General features: G+C 42.5%; 1 protein-coding gene across 1 annotated transcript in view; it reads right to left on the reverse strand.

The window, feature by feature from the left end:
• Positions 1 to 2,229: 2,229 nt before the first annotated feature.
• Positions 2,230 to 16,888, reverse strand: part of LOC126203205 (AP-4 complex subunit beta-1-like) — a 43,784-nt gene continuing 29,125 nt past the window's right edge. The window contains exon 7 of the mRNA XM_049937448.1: positions 2,230 to 2,639. Within this exon, the coding sequence (XP_049793405.1) occupies positions 2,356 to 2,639 (284 nt within the window). The 3' untranslated portion in view covers positions 2,230 to 2,355. The remainder of the gene's footprint in view (positions 2,640 to 16,888) is intronic.

Here is a 16,888-nt window from a genome sequence, read left to right on the forward strand (position 1 = left end):
CTGTCTGTATAACAAATATACACTCAAACAGCAGCCAGAATTTTAGTAAGTCCGACCCGACTAATTTTCACGTTCTACCAGTCACAGACCCACAATTATTCATGAGTTAAACATTCAGTTGTTTCAGTGGTCTTCGTATAGAGCATGAAACAAGCCACGCGGAGTTGTTACTATGACCAGAAAGTTCACACGCTCATATCTCTCAAACTATTTAATTTAGACAAACAAAATTTTCGTAACTCCAGTCGCTTCAGTCATGATATGTTCGAACCAAAATTAACTCACTATTTCCTCGTCTTACAGAGTATTTGCAAGGAGCGATCTGATATCGTGTTATCCATAGACCGGCTAGCAAACGATTCCTCGAGGTACTCTCCTATCTGCCCACGTCCCTATTCGAGTGGGAACAGCTTAATTCTGATTGGCTGTTGATCTAAACGACCAATCAGAATGTTCCTTCCAGATCATTCTCACAGCAAATCTTGCCTTATCCAGTCACTAATTTGATAGTAATTAATGTCAGCAAAACTTCAATTTCTTGTATACTGTTTAATCAAAAAAGACGAAGTGTGAAATATTCTTCAAATTGATAAATAAACTTATTCCACCTCTCACTTCCATTCTGGCTGCTTTTATACAAAAGCAAGCACACACTGATACACGTCACCTGAATCGCAGTTACAACATAACTTTCCCATGGTTCGTTTCTACACGGTTTTACGAAAAATTAAATATTAAATTTTAACGTATGTCCCACATACACTTTCTCAATCATTCTCATACACTCACATGGCAAAATATAATCAAATAATAATTTTGACCGATTTTTTTACTATGCAATGCACAGAGACTAAAGTTTAAAAACAAAATTCTAACTTAATTGATTTTTATGCACTAATAACTTTGGAATGGCTTCAAATGATAATGAAAGTCAATCTGTTATTGTTCCTAACTTGATTTTAAAAAACCAAGCATAGGTTTTAGGTAATTCTCTATATCTCCAGAACTATAACAAATAAAAATCTGAAATTCTGATAGTGTCATTCCATTAATAACAAAAGGCTGTGTACAAATTTGAACAAAATCAGATAATAACTAATATGGATTATTTAGATTTGTAGAGAGTATGAATCTTCGTATCGACTGAATGTTATGCAATGCAGTTCTCACAGCAGGCAGTGCTGTGAACAAAGCAAAAAACATAGCCATCCTACAGCCACCATACTAGACAGCTGCATGGCTTACTGCAGTGAGTGCCATCTCGTAATAAGTTGCTGCGTTACAAAGGGTGAGTGCACCAAAGTGGACTACAATACATTGGATGGGTCTGAACACCTACAAACTGCTGTAATCTAGTAATTTCACTGGCAAGGTCTATAGAAGACTACTTCTTCCATAAGAGAAGAAAGCAGATATTGCCTGATGCACTGCACTTAGCAGCTAGCAAACAGCCTGGACATCTTGCAATGGTGTCAGTCCAATATGCTTGATATTTTCACTTAAGAAAACACACTATAAGAATGTGACTCTGTATAAATAACTGATGTCTAATTTAATACAAATTTTGATGCATTCTTTTATACTCCCCAAATCATCTGTGTCAACCTTATAAACATGGCTGGAAGAGAACCTCTTAGCACTGAAAGTAGTTGCTGTTTCCTGATGACATGATTGTACACAGCAACTATACAGCTCCATCGCAAAGCCAAACAGGGTTAGGTGACATATACAGCAGAATAATGGCAACACAGGCTGGCAACAACTTCCAATAATTTGCCAACAGAAACTTCACATTACTTTACTTTAGTATGAAGATCATGTGACCCTTTGTTCAAGCAACACAGTTTTCCTCTGCCTGCAGCAATCTCTGTCATTCCAAGGGTGCTGTTGACTTTGATCTGTAAGTGTATCTGCATTTTATTTTTGGCTCACACTGGTAACAATTTCACAAACTGAATTACATTAATTAATTTCTTAATTTCAATTTGATCAGGATTAAACAAATCAATCCATACAATTAAAGTTTCAAATATTATGATAAATAGTTTTATATTTGAAAGCACTGGCAAATACCATGCTTGTTTATAGTTTGGATCTACTGAAATGAAGTAAAGATTCATTTCTGAGGAAAAAAACGGGGAATAAATGTGCAAAAGAGATGTACAAGTTTCCAGAGTACCTGAACACAAGAAGAAAAAGAGAACAAAATAAGACAAAACACACTTCCACTGCTTTCATAAAACATTAAAAACAGTTTATTTACATATCACAGCTCACAAGAAAGAAACAAATCACAACCACTTATCTTAGCAATGGTGAGAGTTAATTTTTACATATTTCTCTTATGCAACAACATCAAGAAATTGCCTCTCTTTTGTCCAGGCCAAGTAGTGTCCTCACAAGCTGTGGATCAGCCTTCAGCATGTTGTAAAATTTAAGTGCTCTCCATCTGAGCTCTGAGAACTCATCCCTATCCAAGATACAAGCCTCCATGAGCTCTCCTAAGATATGCTGCACCCTTGCTGGCATTTTCATAAAAAGTTTGAGTGTAGCACTCAGGAGGAGGTGACATATCTCCTCATCCGTGTAACAGTTGAATCTATCAACAAGAGACTCCAGCACATGTACTGCTTGGTCACCTGTGAAGAGATATTAGAAAATTAGTATGTACTGCAGCCTTTTTTTTCAATCTGAAAGATTATCAATGTTAAAGAAATTTATAATGTAGTTCTGAAGTAAGTATAAGAACTAAGATAATCCTTTAAGAGCTACTTTCAGCAAACTTCATCTTCAACTGAAATAGCCCACTCTAATGCATGTGCACAATTATACAATCAGGTCTTCAAGTGCATACAATACTGCAGAATTAATATTATATTTTGCCTCTCTTTGGCATTGCTCATTGACTGTAAAGTTTGGGAAACAAATGCATATAATACCTTGTAGATGCAAACAGTATCAAAAGAAAGAGCTTAACATTAACTTTTCAATATTCAGTACCAAACGTAACATTCTCTTGTTTGTTGTGAGTCATCAAACAATCAGTCCACAGGGTGCCCAAACAGCAATTATGCGGGCAGAATTAAGTAGGAGAAAACAATATAAAATCTCATATTGTACTATGAAGTGTATCCGTGTGTAGGCGGATATCAGCAAATGTGTCAGAACCCCGAGAGAGAAATGGGCGAAATCACAAGGTGGAAGGGCCACCTGCAGGACAGAATGCGATAAGAAGTGGTAGTCAAGCTAAACATGGCTGACCGGCAGTGGACAAGATACAGACAAGGAAAAGATCAAAGCAGCGACCGGCCGAGACAGACGCAGTAACAGGGAAGTAACCGATTTTGTGACTTTACGAGTTTCTAACCAGGAGTGAATTATATAATTTCATCTGTGTGCTTTGAGTTTAGTTTCTTGAGTTTGTGTTAATTTAATATGTAGTAGCCACTGTTATCACGTTTTAATTTTTACTGGGATGTGAACCGATTTTGTGACATATTACAAAATCCTAATCGGGGCGAATTACTTAGTCTCACCCAAGTGTTTTGACAGCTCGGTTTTTGAATCTCTGTGTATATATCTAATTAATTAGACACAGTTACTGTATTTTCATCAGGGTCTACAGTAGAGTTCCGCAGCATGTGCTGATGGTCTATTTATCTCGGTACTTCGGTTTTCCACGGTCTTTAGTATAGATAGGGACTGTGATTGTTGTGTGTGGATGTGTGCCGAGTTCGTGACACCTCACTCTCAGCTCCAGGCTGTGATGGCTTCGGTTACACAGCTTGAAGCTACAGTGGATGGGCACCATTGTTGTGGGCCAGGTGTGGGGGTCCAACAGATGTCCAGCACATCAGAGTCCTCCGATCAGTCCTCACTGGTGGCCTGCCAGTTACTGATTGCACTGACATTGATCATTCACCCGTGGTCAAGTGGGTGGTCACAACGGGGCATGGCAGGTGGTGAAAGGCTTTGCAGGGGGCCGCACGTAAGGCCTTCCCAGTTGGTCTGACACACAGGTTCCACATGCTGTCTGTGGCTGACACTGTCGCTCAGCCAGATGCAGTCGCCTGTCCTGTTTCAGAGGAAACCAGCCTGCAAGATCTGGGCAATTGCAGAGGGTGGGATTATTGATAGTTGGGAGCTCCAACGTTAGGCACGTTATGGGGCCCCTTAGGGACATGGCTGCCAACAAGGGGAAAAACGCCAATGTGCACTCTGTGTGCAGACCGGGTGGAGTCATTCCAGATGTGGAATGCGTCCTTCCAGATGCCACGAAGAACACAGGGTGCAGCCAACAGCAAGTTGTGGCTGATGTCGGTACCAATGACGTGTGTCACTTTGGATCAGAAGAGATTCTCTCTGGTTTCAAGCAGCTAACAAAAGTGGTAAAGGCTGCCAGTCTTGCGAGATGAAAGCAGAGCTGACCATTTGCAGCATACCATATTTACTCGAATCTAAGCCGCACTTTTTTTCCAGTTTTTGTAATCCAAAAAACCGCCTGCGGCTTAGAAGCGAGCACAAAGGAAGCGGAAGTTCTGAAAAATGTTGGTAGGTGCCACTACAACTAACTTCTGCTGTCGAATATATGTAAGGCTACACAGGCATGCTTTGTAGGCACAAAGATAAATACTGGTGCCAAAACCTCTGCGTCAATAAATAAATTAAAAAAAGAAAGAAAGGTGGAAGACGAGCTTTTTTTTCTCCGCCCCAAGTTTCGACCACTGCATTTTCATACATTATCCAACGAAGTAAATACAAATTCCGTATTGTTCATCTTCAAATGTAGCAGAATTTCAATGTACTACGAAAATCCGACTAGCAAGACTGTTTAGGATGTTTGTCAATATGGCCAACTCTACGTTCTGAATTTTTTCCTACCTGTAAGAAGAGATGGTTGCTAATAGGAACCTGATGAAATGCGAATCACATGCAGTATTCTCTTCACCATAAGAATAATACGAATATAAACATTTTGCCATGTATTCTTTCGCGTTTGCTGCTATCTCATTTAAATCATGTCTGCCTAATAAACTACGAAACTAGTGTGAGACAATAGAAAACATGGAAGAATATACGTATCGTGTCATGTTTATATTCTTATGCCTAATAGTGATACAGTCAGAAATGAAGCACGGCAACTGACTATATTTTTAAATCTAAGATGACTAATTTCTGTGCAGAATTTGATGTACTAAAGAAGCGGCCGCAAGGATTTTCAAACGGAGAAAAATTTTCGCCTAACTCTCGTTCAGAACATGTTCTATCATACGCAGTCTATTTTGGTTCTTGTTGATTATTATCGAAGAAAGCAGCAGTGTAAGTAACAACAAATAGCAGTCTCTTGCCATTGTTTCGCTAATGGGATGATTCCTCTCTCTCTCTCTCTCTCTCTCTCTTTTAATTGTAAGCAGCAGCAGTAGCGCGCACAAAAGCAAGCCATGCCGCGAGCGTTGACAGGCCGTAAACACGCACTATCAGAATGCGACAAACAATGCATGAAACAGTACAGTAATGGATTTTCAGCTTAGAGTGACGTGAACACCTATAACAAAGAAAACAGCACTTATCAGATCAAAGCAAAATAAGCAATCGATTCAAACCAGATGGAGCACGTGAAAAAGGAAGGGTACTCGTATAAATACGGACGGATCGCCTGACGCATAGCAATGGCTACCTGGTAAAGCTTAACTGCTAAGCTTACGACTCGAACCAAACTACTGTCGCTGTATCGTCATTCATTCGACGTAAAGTGTGACTCATATTACAATGGACCAACTTTGTTTCGATATGGAGGTGCGGCCTAAAACTTTTCTCTCCCCTTGAATTTCGAGTCGCAAATTTCAGGTGCGGCTTAGATTCGAGTGCTGCTTAGATTCGAGTAAATACGGTAGTCGACAGGACTGATTGCGGACCTCTGGTACAGAGCTGAGTGGAGGGTCTGAATCAGAGGCTAAGATGGTTCTGCAACCGTGTAGGCTGCAGATTCCTCGACTTGCGCCATAGCGTGGTTGGGTTTCAGGTTCCGCTGAATAGGTCAGGAGTCTACTATGTGCAGGAGGGTAGCAGAGGCTGTGTGGCATGGACTGGGCGTTTTTTTTGGTTAGAGGGTCTCGGGAAAACATAAAAAGGGCTTCAGTAACAAAGGGTGCATGCCGAACACAGGAAGAACGTAGATACAGGAACCATCAGTATAACAGTTGTAAACTGTCTTACCTGTGTTGGGAAAGTACCAGAGCCCCAAATGCTAATAGAAAGCACTGATGCTCAAATTGTTATAGGCACTGAAAGCTGGCTGAAGCCAGATCTAAGTTCAGCCAAAATTTTTGTGAAGAACCTAACGGTGTCCCGAAAAGATAGGCTAAACATACTTGGTGGTGGTGTGTTTGTTGCTGTTAGTAGTTGTTTATCTTGTCGTGAAATTGAAGTACATAGTTCTTGTGAGTTAATATGGGCAGAGGTCATTCTTGGCAACCGGAATATGATAATAATTGGATCCTTTTACCGACCTCCCAATTCAGATGATACTTTCTGAAAGGCTCAAAGAAAACTTGAGTTTGATTTCAAACACGTACCCGACTCACACAATTATAATTGGAGGTGACTTTAATTTACCCTTGATATGTGGGTGAAAATACATGTTTAATTCTGGATGTACACATAAAACATCATCTGAAATTGTGCTAAATACATTCTCTGAAAATTATTTTGAGCAGTTAGTTCATGAGACCATGCAAATAGTAAATGGCTGTGAAAACACACTTTACCTCTTTTAAACAAATAATCCTGAGTTAATAATAAGCATAAAACTGGATACGGGGATTAGTAACACAGGGTTGTTGTAGTGAGACTGAATATTGTAACCCCCAAACCCTCCAAAAATAAACGAAAAATATACCTCTATAAAAAATCAGATAATTCACTTTATGCCTTCCTGAGAGAGAATCTCCATTCCTTCCAAATTAACAATGTAAGTGTAGACCAGACGTGGCATGAATTGAAAGAAATAGTATTGACAGCAACAGAGATTTATATCCAATAAATTAACGAACGACAGAGCTGATTCCCATGGTACACAAAACGGGTCAAAACACTGTTGCAGAAACAATAAAAAACATGCCAAATTTAAACAGATGCAAACTCTCCAAGATTGACAATCTTTTACAGAAGCTAGAAACTTAGTGCGGAGTGCAATGTGAGATGTTTACAGTTTCCACAATGAAACTTTGTCTCGAAACCTGGCAGAAAATCCAAAGAGATTCTGGTTTTATGTGAAATATGCTAGTGGCAAGACACAATCAATGCCTTTTCTGCATGACAGCAAGGGAGATACTATTGAAGGCAATGCTGCCAAAGCAGAGTTACTAAACACAGCCTACCAAAATTCCTCCATCAAAGAAGATGAAGTAAATATTCCAGAATTCGAATCAAGAACAGCTGCCAACATGAGTAACTTAGAATTGAGTAACTTAGAATTAGATATCCTTGGAGAAGTGAAACAACTTAAATCACTTAGTAAAAGTAAGTCTCCTGGTCCAATCAGGTTCCTTTCAGAATATGCTGATGCTATAGCTCCATACTTAATAATCATATGCAACCGTTCGGTTGACGAAAGATCTGTACCCAAAGACTCTAAAGCTGCACAGGTCACACCAACACTCAAGAAAGGCAGTCTGAGTAATCCTTTAAATTAGAGACCCATATCAATAATGTCAATATGCAGCAGGATTTTGGAACATATATCGTGTTCAAACATTATGAATTACCTCGAAGAGAATGGTCTATTGACTCACAACATGGATTTAGAAAACAACATTCTTGTGAAACACAACTAGCTCTTTATTCGCACGAAGTGTCGAGTGCTATTTACAGGGGATTTCAAAGCGATTCCATGTTTCTGGATTTCCAGAAGGCTTCTGACACTGTACCACACAAGCAACTTGTAGTGAAGTTGCATGCTTATTGAATATCATCACAGTTATGTGACTGGATTCAAGATTTCCAGTCAGAGGGGTCACAGTTCGTAGTAATTCATGCAAAGTCATTGAGTAAAACAGAAATGATTTCTGGCATTCCCAAGGTAGTGATGTAGACCCTATGCTGTTCCTTACTTATATAAATGATTTGGGAGGCAATCTGAGTAGCCGTCTTAGGCTGTCTGCACATGATGCTATCGTTTATCGACTAGTAAAGCCATCAGAAGATCAAAACAAATAGCAAAACAATTTAGAAAAGATACGTGTACAGTGCAAAAATTGGCAGTTGACCCAAAATGATGAAAAGTGTGAGGTGATCCACACAAGTGCTAAAAGGAATCCGTTAAACTTCAGTTACACGATAAATCAGTCAAATCTAAAGGGCATTAATTCAACTAAATACCTAAGAATTACAATTACGAACAACTTAAATTGGAAGGAACACACAGAAAATGTTGTGGGGGAGGCAAACTAAGGACTATGTTTTATTGGCAGGACACTTAGAAAATGTAACATACCTACTAAAGAGACTGCCTACACAACACTTGTCCGTCCCCTTGTAGAATACTGCTGCACTGTGTGGTATCCCTGCCAGACAGGATTGACAGAGTACAATGATAAAGCTCAATTCAAAGAAGGGCAGCACATTTTTTATTATTGCGAAATAGGGGAGAGAGAGTCACTGAAATGATACAGGATTTGGGATGGACATCATTAAAACAAAGGCATTTTTCGTTGCGGAGGAATCTTCTTAAGAAATTCCAATCACCATATTTCTCCTCCAAGTGTGAAAATATTTTCTTGATGCTGACCCATATAGAGAGAAACAATCAAGATAAAATAAGAAAAATTAGAGCTTACCCGGAAAGACACAGGTGTTCGTTCTTTCTGCGCGCTATGAGATTGGAATAATAGAGAATTGTGAAGGTGTTTCGATGAACCCTCTGCCAGGTACTTAAATGTGATTTGCAGAGTATCGATGTAGATGTAGAACCTATGCAACAATGAGGGGGCAAGGCGAGAACCTTTGTCAAAACAATGTCAACAGGCCAAGAACACAGAGAGACACAATCCAAAACATGATCAGACAGAAGAATCAAGTGCCAAGCAAGGTTGTTATCAAACAGTTTGCAGTACAGTGATGATAGTAACTGGTAATATCAGATATGCGTACAGAACTGACCAACTGTCCACTGGGTGTCCATATTAATACTGGCTGTGAGGAACACTACTGGCTGGTGTATTCACTTAGTAAGACAGCTGATGCACTTGTTACTGAAGTGCAGTGCTGTGGCAGTACTGTGCACTATAATGACCATTTCCTCCAGTGGACATTCAACTTCCGCAGAGATGAATACCAGATTCTCCCCACCAAAACAGGCATGTAAGGGTAGAAATGCCCCAGACGATGCTGTGGGGGACGGGATGGAGGTGCAGGTGAAGACCCAAGCTCTTCACCTGCATGCTGCGGGAAGGTAGGGTGTCTGCCGGCATCCGTCGGGACATCACTAGTGATGGGTGTGCCAGGTATTTTCACTGATCTGCATGTACACAGAAGGTATCGCCTCACCAGTGCAACAGTGGGGAGTTGTATGTAGCCATCATGGGTGACAGCCATGGTGCTACACAGTCACGAAAATGCAGTCGCTAAAAGAGGGGGGGGGGGGGGGGAGGGGGGCATGGATGCACCACCTTTCAAGACCAAAGCTGGTTGTGATGGCGGCACTCTGATTCTGCATGAGTGGACCCACACAGTCCTGCTAGGTGCATAATATGGGGAGGGAGGGGAGTGGTGTCAAACGATCGAGCACAGCCTCCAGTTGGTGCCCATGGAGCAGCTTGGCAGAGCTATGAGTGTTAATCAGCATGGTCCAATAAGTGCTCGAAAACAGGGTGAGAACTAATGTAGTGGTAGTGGACTCGTCAGTTTTTTCAATTGCTGCTTGAAAGTTCAAACGAGATGTTTTGCTTTACCATTTTTGAGAAAGGATGGAACAGAGGACTGCAAATATGTTTTATGCCACTGGCCCCCAAGAAATCTTGGAAGATGCACTCTGTGAATTGTGGCCCCTTGTTGGAGACCAATGTGCAAAGGAACCCTTCGATGGCCAAAACCTGGATTAAGACAGTGAGGGTGATGTCAGTTGTGGAGGATGCCATATGAACAACACAGGAGCACTTGAAGTAAGCATCCATAATGAAAAGCCACATCAATCTCAAAAATTGGCCTTCAAAATCAAGATGTATGCAGTATTAGGTGAGGCAGGGGTAGGTTAGGTGGCCAAAAATTGTGGTGGTGCTGGGCACACACCGTACAGTCACAGACCATTCTTTTGACAGCACTGGTGATTTCTGGCCAGTATATATGACAGGAAGCTAGCACCTTGTTGTGGGATACCCCTCAATGTTGCTGGTGCAGCAAGATGAACACCAATTGGCACAATTCTGCTGGGATGATCATTTCTCTGTGTCCAAAAGATTGACATCTACAACCAAGAGCCTGTCAGAAATAAGGTTCCAGGAGGAGCTTGGTCACCAGCCAGCAGCTGAGATAAGCTGACCAGCCATGGGTCACATAGTGGAGGACCTGCCCCACGGTGGGGTCCCGGTACATGGCAGCGGCGACATGAGTAGCAGTTATGGAGAAACCATCAAACTTATGTTGTCGCATGGTATTGACATGGGAGCAGAGGACCTCCTGTTGGTCAAAACCATGGTGTGGTCTAGTGCATAGAAACAACAATGTCTGTATTAGAATGCTGCAACATGGAGTTATATAAGATGATATAATTGTATGCAATCAGAAATAATGCCCAGCGTTGGAAGCTTTGGGCTGTCCTCTCTGGGAGATTGGAGCGCAGCCTCAATAATCTTAATCTACATCTACATCCATACTCTGCAAGCCACCTGACGGTGTGTGGCGGAGGGTACCTTGAGTACCTCTATCGGTTCTCCCTTCTATTCCAGTCTCGTATTATTCGTGAAAGAAGGATTGTCGGTATGCTTCTGTGTGGGCTCTAATCTCTCTGATTTTATCCTCATGGTCTCTTCGGGAGATATACATAGGAGGGAGCAATATACTGCTTGACTCTTCGGTGAAGGTATGTTCTCAAAACTTTAACAAAAGCCCATACCGAGCTACTGAGCGTCTCTCCTGCAGAGTATTCCACTGGAGTTTATCTATCATCTCCGTAACGCTTTCGCGATTACTAAATGATCCTGTAACGAAGTGCGCTGCTCTCCATTGGATCTTCTCTATCTATTCTATCAACCCTATCTGGTACGAATCCCACACTGCTGAGCAGCATTCAAGCAGTGGGCGAACAAGCGTACTGTAACCTACTTCCTTTGTTTTCGAATTGCATTTCCTTAGGATTCTTCCAATGAATCTCAGTCTGGCATCTGCTTTACCGACAATCAACTTTATATGATCATTCCGTTTTAAATCACTCCTAATGCGTACTCCCAGATAATTTATGGAATTAACTGCTTCCAGTTGCTGACCTGCTATTTTGTAGCTAAATGATAAGGCATCTATCTTTCTATGCATTCGCAGCACATTACACTTGTCTACATTGAGATTCAATTGCCATTCCCTGCCCCATGCGTCAATTAGCTGCAGATCCTCCTGCAATTCAGTGCAATTTTCCATTGTTACAACCTCTCGATACACCACAGCATCATCTGCAAAAAGCCTCAGTGAACTTCCGATGTTATCCACAAGGTCATTTATATATATTGTGTATAGCAACAGTCCTATGACTCTCCCCTGCGGCACACATGAAATCACTCTTACTTCAGAAGACTTCTCTCCATTGAGAATGACATGCTGCGTTCTGTTATCTAGGAACTCTTCAATCCAATCACACAATTGGTCTGATAGTCCATATGCTCCTACTTTGTTCATTAAACGACTGTGGGAAACTGTATCGAACGCCTTGCGGAAGTCAAGAAACACAGCATCTACCTGTGAACCCGTGTCTATGGCCCTCTGAGTCTCGTGGACGAATAGCGCGAGCTGGGTTTCACACGACCATCTTTTTCGAAACCCATGCTGATTCCTACAGAGTAGATTTCTAGTCTCCAGAAAAGTCATTATACTCTAACATAATACATGTTCCAAAATTCTACAACTGATCGACGTTAGAGATATAGGCCTATAGTTCTGCGCATCTGTTCGACGTCCCTTCTTAAAAACGGAAAATGCTGCCAGTCACTTATGATCTGTAATTAGAAATAGCTTCATCCCAAAAAAGATTGACATCACAGTTTGTAATGTCAAATACTTCCAATGCTTCCTGTTTTGATCAGGGAATAGTTTCATCTTGCAGGCATCAATATCTTAGATGTGCATGTTACAGGCTGTTCACATCTATCCCTGTTCTTGTGCCAAGACTATTCCAATGCCTTAGGTGCATGAGTCAGCTGCCACAACCAACATCCAACTGGGAGAGAAAGACTTGAGGCAAGGGGTGAATTTCAGCATGGTTTTCAACGGGTAAAAGCTCTGTCGCAGGCAGGAACCCCAGAGGGAGATAAGGAATAGAGATAAGGAAAGGACAGAACACACTTTATTGTCTATAATAAATCATACAATCACCATTGATCTTTATTTTACAATTGCCATTGCCGACTTTGACCCATAAAAAGAGGTATTCATCAGCATTTAATTTCTTCTTCCTTCTCGTAGTCAAAACAAATGGCATGCTTGGAACAAGAGTACCATAAGGCTGTTTAGCCAACAGTCCTGTAGTCTCAGCAATACTCCATGTCTTCCAAGCCAAAATGTTAGCATCTGGAAATGCTTCAAGCCCACCATAATCTGCTTGATTGCCCCATACAACAGCAAGTGTCAGCCAGGTACTACCTCCAAACACTGCTTGTACATCACAGGTAAAGGTCAGATGGAGTCCACGAAAAACATTTGGATCTCCAATCGATTGCTGTTTATTAAACTGCCCAGCCAAGTCAATATCAATAGCCTTCAAACTGCGATACACAGGTACACTGCGCCGCCAGCGATGACGGTAACCACATCGCAGAGGCACTGCTGTGGGGCGTTAACACAAGTGAACGTAGCAAGCCAACGCCCAGTGAGACACCCAGAGCTATGCGTCCGCACTCCTCATCGTTTGCAGAGCGAATGACGCTCCGTGCTGCGGCGTGGCTGGACCCCAGTAGCGCTTATCGCAACCACAACGTCCGGTCGACACGCGCTCGCACAGTGCCAGCGCGCCTTATCAGTCCCGTTCACTTGTGTTAACATCCCACAGCAATGTCTCTGCGACGTGGTTACCGTCGTCGCTGGTGGCGCAGCATACCTGTGTATCGCAGTTTGAAGGCTATTGATATTGACTTGGCAGGGCAGTTTAATAAACAGCAATTGATTGGAGGTCCAAATGTTTTTCGTGGACTCCATCTGAACTTTACCTGTGATGTACAAGCAGTGTTTGGAGGTAGTACCTGGCTGACACTTGCTGTTGTATGGGGCAATCAAGCAGCCAACAGTCTGGTTGTTATGTACGTTTCGTATCTTAATGCGGGTGACCTTGAACGGGACTTAGTCTCTGGCCCGGCTGCTGCAACACACGATCTCTAGTTTTACTTAGATCATGTTGCAGAATAATTTGTTTTGGTGGCCATTCCGCTCTTGGTTGCACACTAGGCGGGTGACCTTGAACAGGACTTAGCCGCTGGACGAGGCTGCCGGGAAACACGGGCCCTAGTATTACTAGGCCCGTGTTGCAGAATAATTAACTTCCGGTCGCGCCAGTCGGGACTGATAAGGCTGTTGTATGGGGCAATCAAGCAGATTATGGTGGCCTTGAAGCATTTCCACATGCTAACATTTTGGCTTGGAAGACATGGAGTATTGCTGAGACTACAGGACTGTTGGCTAAACAGCCTTCCTTATGGTACTCTTGTTCCAAGCATGCCATTTGTTTTGAGTGTTCCAGAAGCATTTGGAAAATGTCTGGGGTCGAGGCAATGCCAAATGTGTCACTTGTACTTATATAATCCAAAAGACTTATTAATGACAGTGTTCTGTGATTCTTTATCTAAGGGTAATGGGAGGTAAGCCTTGGTGAGGTCTATGTTGTAGTAGTATTCCCCTCCAGCATATCTGCTGAGGTGGTCTTCCTACCAGGAAAGAGGACAAGTTTCCATTTTCCATTGGACATTGATGGTTGCCTTGAAATCTCCACACAATTAAAGAAAACCATTGTGCTTTCTGATGATGACTAGTTGAGTGGCCCATGTGTTTGATGTCAGAGGTGTGATAACCCCGGCAGCCTGGAGATGATCTAGCTCCTGCTTCACAGAAGCATGTAAGGTAACCAGAATTGATCTGGTGTGGTAAAAATGAGGTGTGGCATCTAGCTGAAGGATGATATGCACCTGAAAGTCTGAAGCAGATCTAAAATATGGCTGAAATACAAATGCAGTGCAGAGATCATCCTGTTCCTGGAAAGGGACTGTGGTTGACACGACTTTGACTTCATCATAGATAGGAAAAACATTTAATGTTAAGGTTGGTTGGTTGGTTGGTTTTGGGGAAGGAGACCAGACAGCGTGGTCATCGGTCTCATCGGATTAGGGAAGGATGGGGAAGGAAGTCGGCCGTGCCCTTTCAGAGGAACCATCCCGACATTTGCCTGGAGTGATTTAGGGAAATCACGGAAAACCTAAATCAGGATGGCCGGACGCGGGATTGAACCGTCGTCCTCCCGAATGCGAGTCCAGTGTCTAACCACTGTGCCACCCCGCTCGGTTAATGTTAAGGCATAGAGACCAAAAATATTGGTAGCAGGCAGGTGGTCAATGACAAATAAAGTTTGTTGGCTGTAGTGATCAAGAACTACCCACAAAGAAGAATAGAAACACCCTTGTAGGCAACCAAATACCATGAGGGTAGGGACACCTTGGGCAAGACCAGTTACGCAAACATGACCTAATTAACCAAAAAAACAGTGACCCGTGCACCCACCTCATGAAACAGGATGGGAGTGGGTTATGCGGCTTCTTCACCCTGAGCAGAGGTGCCTTGCTTTACCACAGTGCACACAGAACAGGAAGTTCTGGATAAAAATTGGGAGTGGGCCTCAGAGACCCCATTCGTGTAAGATGGCAAGGATGTGGTGTCGCCATGTAATGTCATAAGCCTTCTGCAGGTCGAAGAAGATGGCTATAAGGTGGTGACATTGGGCAAAAGATGTTTGGATGGCAGACTCCAGGTAAACCAAATTATCAGTAATGGAATGGCCTTGGCGAAAACCAGCCAGGGAAAAAGCCAGAAGACTCCACGATTCAAGGAGCCAACACGGCCACCGCCTGACCATGCATTCAGGCAACTTACAGAGAACATTGGTGAGACTAATTGGGCAATAACTGTGCATCTCGAGAGGATGCTTACCCAGTTTCAGTACTGGGATGATAATGCTTCCTTACCATTGGGATGGGAACTGATTCTCACTCCACATGTAGTTAAAGACGGCAAGGATATGATGTTGACAATCCATTGATAGGTGTTTGATCATTTGGTTGTGGACGCGCTCCGACCCTGGAGCTATATCAGTGCAGTGGGCTAGAACACTGATGAATTCCACGAATTCCCACTCGCTGAATGGAGCATTTGACTCCAGTTGGTGAAGTAGAAGATAACTGCTTTCACTCCACCCGCTGTTTTGGGACACGAAAGGCAGGTTCATAATTCTTAGTCACAGAGACTCGAGCACAATGCACAACAAAATATTTGGCGACAGCGTCTGGGTCAGTGTAGACAGCACCATTCAAGATACTAACAGGTAAACCTGCAGGTGCCTGGTATCCATAGAGATGTATGATCTTTGCCCAAACTTGCAAAGGGAAGGTATGTGGTCCGACGCTTGAAACATACCATTCACAGTATTCTTGTCTCCCTCATTTTAAAGGCAATGACATGCTCCATCGATGGGTTCCGCTTTTGGCACTGGAAAGCCCGCATATGATATTTAATGGCCTCTGCAATTTCTGTTGACCACCAAGGTACAGTCTTTCATCCCAGCGGGCCCAAGGAACAGGGGATTGCCGAAGCAGTTGCCGAATGAATCACTGTAGTTGGTTGTATTCTGGACTGCCTCATTGGTATCTCCATGCAGTGGGGAGCCAAGGGCAACAAGAGAGGTGAAACCACCCCAGTCAACACTGTTGAGAGCCTGTCTGGGCAGGAATGCATGGAAGTAACACTGATGTAGGAACAGGAAGATTGGAAAGTGGTCACGACCACACAGGTCACCATGGATTCTCCACTGTATGGATGGGAGAAGACAAGGGCTGCAAACCATATGGTTTCACATCGCATTGGTATACCATCTTCTTGAACTTTTCAGGCAATAAATCACCCTCAAAGTCCAAGATGAAGGCGCCGGTAGTAACCCCATTGTTCTTTTGCCCTCTATGTACACGACAAAGTGTACAACCGTTGCTCCAAGTTGGTGCATAGCTCATCATCAGATCGCTAGAGCAGGTCTCAGTGGAAAATGATGCTCTGAACCATATTTAGACTATTATGGGGAGTGACAGTCACCAGTATGAGTTCTCCACAAAGAATAAGGGCTTTGTGGCCAAGAAGGAATCCCATTAGTCCTTGTGCAAATTAGGTATTGGGTGGAGTATTTTTCTGCTTGCTGCTTAGACCTATATTCCTCCCACTGTGTAGCCACATAAGTGAACATTTTAGGGTCTGCATTGAAAGAGGACTTTTCTTCCATAGAGATTTCTGGGGCTGTATGGCCACCAGTGGGACATTATGCTATGTTTTGCTGCTGTTGGCATTACACTGTATTTTTCTGACCAATAATATTTATCTAATAAAAAAATAAATAAAATGTAGACTGGCAATGGCGAGGAAAGCGTTTCTGAAGAAGAGAAAT

The sequence above is a fragment of the Schistocerca nitens genome, chromosome 9 (genome assembly GCF_023898315.1).
Source record: "Schistocerca nitens isolate TAMUIC-IGC-003100 chromosome 9, iqSchNite1.1, whole genome shotgun sequence".
NCBI classification, from domain to species: domain Eukaryota; kingdom Metazoa; phylum Arthropoda; class Insecta; order Orthoptera; family Acrididae; genus Schistocerca; species Schistocerca nitens.